The following is a 12545-nucleotide window of genomic DNA, read 5'->3' as shown; positions in this document are numbered from 1 at the left end:
TGTCTGGTGCTATCAGCTAACAGGGAAGAAACGAGTGACTAGAGGACCATTATCTTCTGCTAGAGAAAAATCAAGAGAAAAGGTTTCAGCTTAGAGTGTGTGAGTTTTCATGGATGTCTGCATGTTGGTCGGAAGGAAGGCTTGCTAGCCCACTCCAGACGGCCTGAAAAGTTTTGTTGTGTAGTGGCTGCCTCCTGGGTTCTCTTCCTGTACTGCCTCTGCATGCTGGGAAACCTCTTCTTTCACCGATACCCTCGCTGATCACATCAGACCTTCAGTGGCCTTAAAGGCCATTTGCCCTTTGAAAAGGAACCGTGCCCAATTTTGGAACTCTATCTGGACAGTTTTTCTGGACCTACCTTTGTGACTGGGTTGGGGAAGCAGAATGATTTCACATAAAGTCCCAAATACATACTTCAGCCCCCCTAAATTCCATGAGATTCTTTAAAAAAAAAAGCCTTTGTATACTTATTTTACATATTTAAAATAAGCTTTTAAAGTACATACATTTAATAGAGGCAAGCCCCAGCTTTCCACTCAGCTCTTCAAGGACCAATGTTGTCCCCATATTTCCATGGACCCCTGGATGTCCTGATAGCAGAGGTATTTCTCTGTAGCACTGAAGCAAGTCCATGGAGGTTGGAGCTCTGTTGCTCTCATCCCTGCTGTCCTTTTGCTTGGAGGTGACTTCCCTGTGGCACAGCTGCCAGGTGTGTCATTTGGTAACCACATGTCCTTTTCCTATCTGAAGGCTGCTGCTGAAGATGTCATACAGGCAGCAAGAGTTACAAGGGTGATAGCAGGAGGATGGTGAGAAAAAGAAATGATAAGCTTATCAGAGAGAAAAGCTTGGGGGAAGGATGGAAAAATGGAAGTGAAAGTTTTATGTGGAAGAGGTAGGCAATACATTTTTACAGTGGTAAGCTGTGGAAAAAAGAAAGTCACAGACAGGAGGGAAGGAAAAAGGAGATGATAGGAAAAAATAAGGAAAAAATTTTAAAAATCCAGAAGGCAGAACTGACTAGAAGGCAGAGAGAAAAGAACAAGACATATGGTGGAACTCCAAATGAGGAAGGAAGATGACATTTTTGCTAAATTAGAATACGGGGATGATGGATGGTAATAAATAGGCTAAGTCTGAGAGAAAACTGCAGAGAGTATAGAGAAGAACAAGTAATGAGCAGGATAAAACACTGCGAGCTCACCCACAGTGTGTTTTGAACATCAGAACTGGGGTAAATCTCCGCAATCATCTGATCTGGGAACAAAAACCTGTCCAGTAGAATTAAGCGCAACTTGTGTTGGGTCTGAAAAATCACTGTTGTGTTTCTTTCTCCACAGTTGACAGACCTGTCAGAGTGTATGCAGATGGGATATTTGACCTCTTCCACTCTGGCCATGCTAGAGCTCTTATGCAAGCCAAAACTCTCTTCCCAAATAGCTACTTACTAGTAGGAGGTAAGATCAGAGTTATTTATTGCACTGGATTTTTGCTTCTGTGCTTCAGTATCAGAAAGTTATTGCAATGCTCGCACCCCCAGCTGTTTATACACTATGACTTTGAATGCTGCCTTCGCTCTGGGGGCTTTCTATAGGCGATTTGCCTTGAAATTACGTCTTACAATTGCATCAATTAAAGTAAAAGTCAAATTCTGCCCTCAGCAGCACAGGCACAATTCCCATTCTAGTTAAAGCAGGTGCCTGCATGACTCTGAGCTTAGAATAGCTCCGTATGAATAATTTACCTTTTTCAGTTATTCACTCGAAATTGTTCAAAGATGGGGATGAGTGAATGAGATCAACCGCTCATTTATTTCTGGCTCCCCAGTCCCTCCACCAGCCAGGCACAGCCCGCATCCCCTGGCTGCCAGATCAGTACTGTGTGCAGACCCAGCCTTCAACATCAGCAGAAAAGCTAAATCCAGCCCGTTATCATTGGAGACCCAAATGTAGGTCATGTGAGCTGAAAGCTAAGTTCAAATCAAGTGTCCCCGGGCAGGTTACTTTCTTATCATTTTTTTAGCCATGAATATCTTCTTTTTTCACCGTGTGGCTGGCTGGCAGCTGTTCAGCAGTTGGTGTGTGCCTGAGGAGTCACTGGGGGGTGGCTGTGTCCTGCCTGGCTGGCTGTGCAAGCCCAGCTCTCGTGAGCCTCGTAAACACGCATTTCGGTTCCAGTCTCCCTGCACCTTTGGGCTTGAGATGCGCCTCGTGTAAACATTTCACAGCAACCTTCAGCTCTCAGATGCTTACAGCAGTGATGATAAAGTGAGTGTGAATGAAACCTTCAGATGCTTTGTAAGATGCATTATTTTGAATCTTTGTCCCAAATCAGTAGAAAAGAGGGAAAAAAAGACCCAACATAGAGGAAAAGCAAAATCACTTTATAAACACACTTTTTGGTTTTGCTTTGAAGTTTATGAATTGTGGCAATTCCCATGGAGCTTCCTGGGAGGGAAAGAAGACACCCCGTTGTTATGAAGGAAACATTTAGGACTCTCTTGTTTTCCTGCCCAACCAGATAGCTTGCAGAAGAAGCTAGTGGAGGTGCAAGACTGTGAGGTTTTAAAAATATGCAAGTTATGTAGGTTTTATTGTTGCTTTTAAAGGGAGTGGGGTGGGGGGTTCCCAGATCAGAGAAGGAGCTCTGAGGCAAAAGCCTGGGTCCTTTGAAATTCATGGCATAGCTTCACTTTGCCCTTATTTTTGAAGTTAAGGACAAAGCAGCCAGCACTAATCAGCACCTCTTCCCAGCAAGGCACTCTGCATCTTGGCATGTTTAAAAAATGGGCACCTTTCCACACCCACATACAATTTGTGCTGCAAAAGCATTGGTGTCGTGTGTCTTTGCGGGCGCCACAACCAACCCTTTTTATTTCTTGTTGTGAAGACAATTGTTTGGAGCTAAGAATGTTTTTTTTATTAATAGATATTTATACCTTCCCAAATCAGTCTTTAGAGCAGGGTGACAGAATCAAAAGGAAATACAGAGATATTGTGTCTGCACTGTACATGAGCAAACAGTAATCAAAAAATGAAATCAAACCTTTTTACAGAATTCAAGCAAAAATTACTATTTTCCAATAATTTTAGTAGACCCTTTCTTCCAGGAGAGGGTAGCTTTAAGATAACATAAAGGCTGTAAATAAATATAAATACAATCTCAGAAGGCATCTTTCTACTGGAAATGCTTTGATCTCCATTAAATTTCTGTCAGCAGGCATCAAAAAATGACATAATAGGATAGAGTAGCATTTCACTAGCTGAAATTCATATGTATACTATTATCTGGCTTTGAATTTTGCACAAACTCCAGGGCTATCTAAGCCTTCCTACGTTTTTCCTACTTTAAAGGTCCTTAACAACCATCACAGCAAGAACATCCATTTTAGATCTCAAAAAAGACTGCATCTTTGCCAGCGCCTTGCCTGATAGGTTGATGTTCTCAAATTAGAAAGAAGCAGCAGCTGCAGGGCTGCTCTCACACTTCCCTGCAGCACTAATAACGTTGCATTTATCATTTGTCAAGCACATTGACTGTTTGTCCCGGTGTCACAGACAAGTGAGATGCAAAGGCACAGGTTTGACCTCTGCTGAAGGACAACCACTGTCAACCCAGCTATAAATGGGTATCTCATTATTCCATGTGGGGTGTCAAATGACTATCGTCGCTGTAATATTGGACAGAGTTACAGTTGTGGGGACAGACCACTGTGCTTTACGCAATGTTACGTGGGCAGAAAGACAAAACCTAACTTTTATAGTGCTGTGGTAACATGGTTGTTGCTTCCCCTCATTTTAAAAGCAATGTGACAAAGTATTGGTACATTCAGAGTTAAAGATGCAGGATGTCCGGACCTGCTCATTCCACCAGAGCATACAGCTTCTCCCAGTCCTTCCCATGGGACTTCCTTCTGTGATTTCCCATTTGAACGTGGCACAAGCCTTACTTCTGTTTCTATGAAGCCTGCCCAACTCAAAGCTAAACTCAGAGACAGATTCCTCTAAAATCTGCCATGACTTGTTTTCCATCAGTGTTTATTTAGTGAGAAGCTGTTCTGCTGTGATTTAGAGCTTTGTTGGCAAATTCATAATTTAGGGCGTTGTTTACATAACAACAGGCGGGAACAGGAGGCCCAGCGAGGCTGAGGGATCTTCATCTTTGGAAACTCAGCTGGACGTGGCCCTGAGCAACCTGCTGTAGTTGACCCTGCTCTGAGGAGGGAGTTGAACTAGATGATGTCCAGTGGTGCCTTCCTGCCTCGACCATTTTGTGTTACATGACATTTGTGAGCACTCTGCCATTCCTGACACTGCACTTTTTGATTGTTTTTAAAGCATTGTCCATCACCCCTGAAATTTCACAGCCTATGGAATCCCCTTTTATGGTGGGATTAAGTTACCTCGACATGAGCATGTTGTACCGCTTGAGATGGCCCACAGTATCTCACTTGGGCTCTGGCTGCAGCTCCGGAAAGGGAAGGATCTCTCAGAAGTCTATGGTTGTACCTGCCAACCCTAAGCAGAACTCTGAGATGCCCCGGAGCACCCCAAAATTAGCTAAGCTAATAGCTAAGTGCTTAATGGAATTATTAGGAAATAATTAACTGCTGGTCGTGCTAATTCTACTGAGTGTGGAGCCATTTTGTTGATACTTCCATATTTTAGTTTGCAGTGATGATTTAACTCATAAATTCAAAGGCTTCACTGTGATGAGTGAAACTGAGCGATACGAAGCCCTCAGACACTGTCGTTATGTGGATGAGGTCATCAGAGATGCACCCTGGACATTGACACCCGAGTTCCTTGAAAAGCATAAGGTACACTTCTCCCCTTATCTCTCCCTTCCCCTTTGTAGACTGACAGTTGAGAATAAACAGCAAGCCTGCAAAATTCTATTAGGTGGAGCAAATTATTTAACTCGGTTAATTCCCGTCACTGAAATTAGGTACATGGCATTGCTTGCCTCCATCTTTGTCAGAAAATGTTATATTTGTCTTGCCTTTTTTTTCTCGGGATGCTGAGATAATTTCTGTAGTGAGATTTCTGAATGGCAAAATAACACTGAAGATTTGTTCACAAATTGACTTTCAGGAAAGGAGATAATGAACCAGAAAAGTTATCATGTAATAGTGACTAAGGTCCTGTTAAAGTCCTGAATTAAAGGCACATTTCTTATGAATGTCAACAGGTGCAATAACTGGCCAGAAATACATAAAATTGTCATGTGTCCTCTAAAAGCTAGGACAGGGTTTCTTACGTGCTATAGACTGTCTTGCAAAATATATAAATCTTAACAAAAGCATAATTAACTAGGATGTATTTTAGTGTCCACATCGCTGGGTGACAAATGGACAGCATGACAGTACTAGGTATATACTCACAGCCCTAAGGAGACAGAACGGTTTTGAAAGCCAAGGCTTTGCCACTTGACTTGGCTCTTCCAATAGCAATAAAAGCAGGAACGGATGTCTTAGGTTTTCTACAGAATATCGCACAGAGCCAGCCAGGGCGATGTGAGAGTGGCGGTGCTTCTGGAGACAAGCTCTCTGTTCTTTCAGAATTACTCATACAACACAGCAGTTTTAGGCCTAAATCTAGTGCAGTGTTCTAGGTGATGGCTTTAGGATGAGAATGACAAAAGCAAGTCAGCTGAAGTCGAGAAAAGAGATGATCCTCCACAACAACCCCCCACTGAACCAGAATTCAGTGATGGTGGCATGTGATTCTTCTTCTGTTCACTGGCAGATTGACTTTGTAGCCCACGATGACATCCCATACTCCTCTGCTGGCTCGGATGATGTATACAAACACATAAAGGAGGCAGGTAAGGGCAACTTTACATTTTTAGCACTTTCCTTTTCCGCCTCAGCTCAAATTCTTTTGCTGCCTTTTGACCACGACTGCTGGGAGAGAAGCAGTAGAGATAATATCACATTCTCTTACACCCTAGCGGGAGGTGGTGCTGACTTCAGCAGAAAGGTTCACTTTGTAAAACCACAAAGGATGTCCTTGGCTGAATTCCTGCCACAACCCCCAGGAAACCATTCAGGTCTGTTACAGAAGGGTTCCATTTGGGTTTTTTTAAACAATTTCAGGGTGCTTGACTAAGAGCTCTGAACCGATGAAAATGAGTTCAGTTCCTACATCAGCCCGGCCAACGTCAGTGGTTTGCTGCTAACCGCAGACTGCTGACTCCTTGACACAGCCCAGTCCTGAATACAGGCAAGCACAGGCAGCCTTCAGGAGTCATTAGGATCCGCTTCTGATTTGCACTGAGGGTTCTTTTTTCTACACTGGCAGAGGGTTTAAATCCGTACCAGAACGATTCATTTGCGATAACTATTTAGCAGCTTGGTTGACTGCCGTATTACGTTGAACATGACCGTGCTGAAGTCATCAGGAGTTTGTATCTCTTCAGTTCGAGGAAGCTGAATTAAATCTGAGGAGACCATATTAAGCCACTGGTCGCCAGCAGCAGCTGTTCTAACACAGTGAACAGCGCGGGAGGAGGAACTGATCGCCCCTTTCTTCTCCTGCTCCTGGGAGGTGCTGCCCTGAACGCTGGCGAGTCCATCCTCTTCCTGGTCTACATAAGCTTGTATATTGGAGGCTTAAAAAAATGCCGGAGCAAATCTGCCTGATGGTAGTTTGTCATGCAAAGTGACCTTCTCAAGCTATACAATGACAGCAGGAGACCAGGTACTGACCTAAGCTTGAAAGAATAAGCTTTGTTTAGCAGCAGTTCTTGACCTTTTTCTACTTGCAAGCCTCACTGTGGTGTCAGACTCACAACCCTCCCTTGGGAGCTGCTGTTTTACAGTTTCAAAGCCAGCACCGGCATACTTCAGTAGGCAATGGAACGAAGGTACCTGTGGTAAGGACAGGCCACCAAGGGACATACAGCATATGTGCTGGCCAGGCAGCTATGTTGCCTTTCTTCTATAAGGTGCTGAGTGCGCAGGACAACGTGACAGGAGCCCTTGGTGTCACTGCATTGTTACCAGACTGAGCTGGAGTGTGCCCAAACCTGGCACATCCCTTTCTCTGCTGTTGTTGGCCACGGGTGCGGTGTGCATGTGTCCTGACGAGAAATTCAAGCTTTGCAGAACAGGGTAGGGACTTACAGCTTCGGGGACTTGTGGTCTGTCCTGTGTCTGTCGCTGCATGATGCTGGAGAAGTGACTTCAGTCCTGTATGGCTGCATTTTGGTACATGTAAACTGGAAATAACGTCAGCTTATTTGTGGAGATTTTTGAGATCTAGTGCTGTAATAGTCCTAATGCTCCAGAATAGCATTATTACAATAGATAATTTCCCCTTTCTCCTAGGGCCTTTTGTTTTAAGTAGACCAATGCTGTGGATGCATTTGTGCATTTTCCTTAGTTCCAGTACTCCTGTTTTCCCACATCAGGTTGTTGGGGAGCAGAGAAGCAGATGGGATCTGTGGTGCTCCTCGTGTAGATTCCTGTGGGCTCCTGTTTCCCCACAGCCTTCGGTGGGTGGGAAGGCATATGGACAACGGTGAGCTGGGTAGCGGTGTGCTGACTAAAGCTCTGCGCATCTGTGAATGATTAGTTTGGAAAACATGAATCAGTCCAACAGATGAAGCAAACATATGAAAGCAAAATCAATGACTAAAGGTAATGTCATCATACATGAATTTGTGTATCTACTTGAAAACAATTCCGCTTTTGGCTCCTCAAGGGTAGGGTTTGTATTTTGTTCATGTATTCTTGGAGCTTCTATCTATAAAGGCTTCTGGCTTAAAGTGGGTTTTGCTGCTTCCAAAAATAGTTTCCTGAGTGACTGCTGCAAGCCTGAAAAGCACGATCAGGGAAACCTCTCTGCTCGTGATTAAAATAATCTATTTTTCAGCAGAGTATTAATTAGAGATCAGAAAGAAAAAATATCACATAGCATTTAGTCACAAGAGGCTGCTAAGCTTCTTGACTCCTTCTCCAAATCTTTTTGTAACCCTGTGAAATTAGCTAGCAATGCCTGCCTACTTCAAATGAATGTGAGGATTAATTTGCCAGTAGCTGTAGCACCCTTTTAAGACAAAGCGCTACTTTTTTTTTTTGAAAAACCATTTCCAGCCTTATCTCACAGCTCGCTCTCTCATCAGCAGCTTGATGTTGCAATTATGTTTAAGTGATAGTAGTAGTTTTTTGTAGCCCTAAATAACTACTAAACCAAGGTGTGCTAGCACTCTGCTTTTATTGCCTTTGTGACTTGCATTAACAGTTCAAGTGATCCTGTCTTCATGAGGAGCAATTAAAAAGCAATACATACCTCAGCTGTGTTGAGGAAAATACGAGCACTATTACTAAATGGCCAGTTTTCTTAGGGACTGATCTGTCGGAGCAGGGAGAGTGATTATGCAGCCACTGCCATGGCCAGGTGGACATGAAACGGGGGCTACGGAGACCAATACCCTCAGTCCCCACGGTATTTCCATGCTTGTTCACACTGCCATTACTCTTCACCTTCCTGTTGAAAGCTGCTGGCACTTGCAGGGTCTTTCCCAGTTACTGTAATGCAGCTTTCACCTGAAGGCACTTCCTGGCTTTGGCCAAGGCCAGAGGCTGGTCTGCTTTACTCAGCAGAACAAAGACCTTCAGATGGTGCTGCACAGGAGTGGAGGGGAGAGTGGAAATACACAGGAGAGCCGCAAATGGCCTTTCAGTAGCGGGAGTGGAAGCCAGCCCCCTGCTCCTTTATATAACATTAAATAAAGGCCACACTTATGGAAAGAACTGCTCAGTGAATTGCTGCTACTGTGAGGCTTAGCCGTCCTGGCTGGGGAGCCCCTGCCAGTCTAATAACTTCCACATCTCAGCTGACACTGTGCAGAGGGCAAGTTTTAGCCTTTCTGAAGATCTGAGGAAAAACAAACGGTATAGCAATCTAGTGTCTTCCCTAAACTAACACAGGAACAAGAAGAAAGAACCAGGAATAAGACAGGCAGAATTGCGAGTCTCTTACCTTCTGTCAGGCACTTTTGTGTTCATCCCCAGCTACCTGCCGCAGCGCCTGGTCCTGCCGTGCTTTCTCAGCGGGCTTTCTTTTCCCACTTTGCTCAGGAATGTTTGTACCGACGCAGAGAACCGAAGGTATCTCCACATCAGATATCATCACAAGGATCGTCCGGGACTACGACGTGTACGCCCGGCGCAACCTCCAACGAGGATACACCGCCAAAGAGCTGAATGTTAGTTTTATAAATGTAAGTACGTACACTGATCTGCATTTGCTTCTGAACCACTCTCTGCTAGGACCCCAAACGTAGAGTAAAAGTTAAGAAAGACTGTCTTCCCCCTGCTGCTTTTAAAATAGCTGCGAGGAACTTTATTTAAAAGAAACTGGTAAGCTGAGGGTAGTTTTAATGGCTCCTATTAATTAGCAGCTTCATTTCCATCTTACGCTTTTATGTTTGTGACAAAGCTGCCGCTCCCCCTTCTTCCTTGAGCTGTAGGTGACTGAATGACACACTGGGAAGGAGCCCACCCCCCACCACAGGCGTCTCAGCCACTCACCCAAGACATGATTTCTTTCTTTATTCCCATTGTGAGAAGGCAACATAGAGAGCAAAGATTTTGATATCCAAACTTTCTCTACAATGCAACAGGATAAAAACAACCCCCCCCCCCCCCAACCACTGAGTAGTGAGGTGACCAGAGGAAGCTAAAATGGTTTTTAAAAGACAAGGAAGCGTGTTAGGAAGCTGGTACGTAAACGATGCTGATCAGAAGCCACAACAGGTAGGGCAAGAGCACCATTTGAAAGGATGGCTGAAACTATTCAGCTTCCACGTACAGAACTGCACCTTAACCTCCAGTTGGAGTAAACAGAAATTAAAATTTACTTTCCTTCATTTTCTGTTTCAATGCTTAACTTACAGCCTCAAGATAACCCACATAACTGAAATCTTCCTTGTGATAGGGCTGGCTCGCAGCAGGACTTCCCACCTCCTTCCCTGAGCTGGGAAACCCCCTTGTGAAAGACTGAATTGTGTCATCTCATGAGGGTTTTGTTTACTTGTTTCTTATTTTCATTGAAGTCTGGCAGATAAATCGCAGATCACAGGGCATAAATACTTAGTTCACTGTGCCTTTTTTTCCAGTCTTCTACACCTCTAGAAAATCCTGCTTGTAAGTACTCCAGCCAGAAGGATCACTATTGCAAATATCCATTAAATTAAGGCATGGTGGATGCCTTGGGCGTTCTCAAATTTATCCTTTAGTGGCTCTAAGGTTAAGATACTGTTGCATAAGGTATGCTTCCCGCAGTCTCGGACGCTGATGTATCCTGAAATCTCTCCTGGCATTTGGTTATTTAACTTACAGTAATTTAAATGCAGAAATACTAATTTGCACTAGGGGCTGCTTGTGTTTCAAAATAAAGAAACCCAGGATTTCACCAAGATAGAAGAGCACTGGTTTCCTTGTTAAAGAAAGGCTTCGTCACCTATTAGGTGCAAAGGGAGTTCAGGTTCTTTGGACCTTGATGATTTTGTTTGACCTTGTGGCCTGCAAAGACAGTTCTTCTAGTGATTCACAAGCTAGAATAAAACCCACCTCAGGACTAAACAGTATTTGTTTTAAAAGTAAATTCAAGTGCCCATTAAATGAAGTTCACAGGAAATTAAAAGCCGATAGTGATCTGTGCTTCTACAGAGACCATTACACCTTCAAGGGCACAGCGTTAGTTTGCTGTGTGTCCTGTATGCTTGAAAAGTTCAGGACAAAAACCCTTGAAGCCTGAGGTATTTTAGAAGCCTGGCCCCATGTTAGCCCCCTAACATCACCTTCTCTATCCCTCTCTTTTTCTGTGTGACTTAGCAATTAGGAGTTCGCTCGCTTTTCTATCATCGAGTCTGCTGGCCACAAGCCACTGGCCCACGCACATCCTTCTGTTGCACCCAGCAGCTCCTGCATTAGCCAGGCTTGGAAGTGAAGGGAGCTTTCCTTCTGCTCTGCAGAAATCCGACCAAAGAGACATTTTGGTCCAAGTTGTCATCCAGGCTGGCAGCTCAGCAGCGGGCTGTGTTTGCTAGTAAACCCAGGGAGATTCGCCTTTTGCTTAAGTTTGAGCTGTTAATTTCTGACTCGTATCCTTCACAAGATTCATAATACTTTTCAAAGTGCATTCAGTTTGAAAATATGGACAGATTCACGTAGTGGATTAAACACAGCAATCACACAAGATGGTCTTTTCAATATGTACCTTCTGCACTTTGTTCCACAAATGTTAAATTTGCATTTATAAAAATGATGTGGGAATAGTTAACCGAGGCCATATGTGTTAGGATACATTAATGCAATTTTTGTTCTTCCTCTCAGCTGTCAGTGGCTAATTATTTCCAAGTCCCCATATATTAATCTCTGTCCACACTTTTAAAACAGGAGAAGAAATATCGCTTTCAAAACCAAGTGGACAAAATGAAAGAAAAAGTCAAGAATGTGGAGGAAAAATCAAAAGAATTTGTTTACAAGGTGGAAGAGAAGAGCCATGACCTCATTCAGAAATGGGAAGAAAAGTCCAGGGAATTTATTGGCAACTTTTTAGAGCTGTTTGGGCCCGATGGAGCCTGGGTAGGTATTCTGCCATCCCAAGAAGCTTGAGTGGTTTGTATTTATCTTCTGTAATGCAGATCCCAGAGCAGATTCTTTTGCAGCAGTCTTTGTTTTGAAAGCCAGCACAGTAGGATAACGCCAAACCTGCTTGCGGAATCCCATAACGTGTGCCAGTGCTGCAGCGGGAGGATTTGCCACTTCTGGCTGTTGCTTCTTTGGGATAATTTCTGTCTTGTGTGAAGGTGTGATGCTGAATGTGATACTGCGTTCAGTAGGGCTGCGTAAAAGCAACAGACGGGCAAACAGGCTAATACAGTCTGTTCTCCCCATTGGGACTAAACGAGACCAGACAGACATCAGGGAGGAATTACACACGGGAGGTGGTGAGGGAAACAGAGACACTGAAAAGCTTTTCAGTAGTTGGCTTCATGCTCTGTACTCAGCAGTAGAAGATGGCAGATTTCTAACTTTGGAAACAACTGATTTGAAGTTCCAAGAAATTATTTTGTATGTCGAGTGGCCAGGCTCATCTAACTGACTGCAGGGAAGGCTCAGGTGGACCTGAAGCGTTTTTGAAGCTCTCCTCAGTAGGTGCTGGCTCCACAGAGCCCATTTACTGAAGGTCCCCAGGTGCTTTGAAAGGCAGTTGCGCATCTGTAACAGCATTCTTCTGGGGAGAAACACCAGGGCCTAACCTGCTCAAACCAAAGTCCTGCACTGAGTGGGTGGTGAGTTGGTGACACTTCAGAGCCCCCAAAGAGTCCAGGTCCCCACCTTTCAGTTCTGATAGCTTCCCAAATCTTGAGAAGCTTTGTGTTCTTGCACTACTTCACTTTGCTACACTGAAACCAGTAGCAAAGCTTAATTTGAAGGTAGCATTTAGCCTTTGTTTGAACAGGCGTTCCTAGACCTTCCCGTGGGGACCCAGCCCCTTTGCCAGGAGCTCGCTGTGCAGCTGTGTGCCCG

General features: G+C 44.2%; 1 protein-coding gene across 3 annotated transcripts in view; it reads left to right on the top strand.

Moving 5' to 3' along the window:
* PCYT1B (phosphate cytidylyltransferase 1B, choline) overlaps positions 1–12545 on the top strand; it is a 46271-nt gene that overhangs the window by 26171 nt on the left and 7555 nt on the right. For all 3 annotated transcript variants that reach the window (XM_075429885.1, XM_075429894.1, XM_075429878.1), the window contains 5 exons: positions 1342–1458; positions 4669–4820; positions 5749–5827; positions 9087–9229; positions 11409–11597. In XM_075429885.1, the coding sequence (XP_075286000.1) occupies positions 1342–1458; positions 4669–4820; positions 5749–5827; positions 9087–9229; positions 11409–11597 (680 nt within the window). The remainder of the gene's footprint in view (positions 1–1341; positions 1459–4668; positions 4821–5748; positions 5828–9086; positions 9230–11408; positions 11598–12545) is intronic.

Source organism: Opisthocomus hoazin, chromosome 1, assembly GCF_030867145.1.
Source record: "Opisthocomus hoazin isolate bOpiHoa1 chromosome 1, bOpiHoa1.hap1, whole genome shotgun sequence".
NCBI classification, from domain to species: Eukaryota; Metazoa; Chordata; class Aves; order Opisthocomiformes; family Opisthocomidae; genus Opisthocomus; species Opisthocomus hoazin.
The sequence above is the reverse complement of the archived record's forward strand: the minus strand, read 5'-3'. Positions and strand labels throughout refer to the sequence as shown.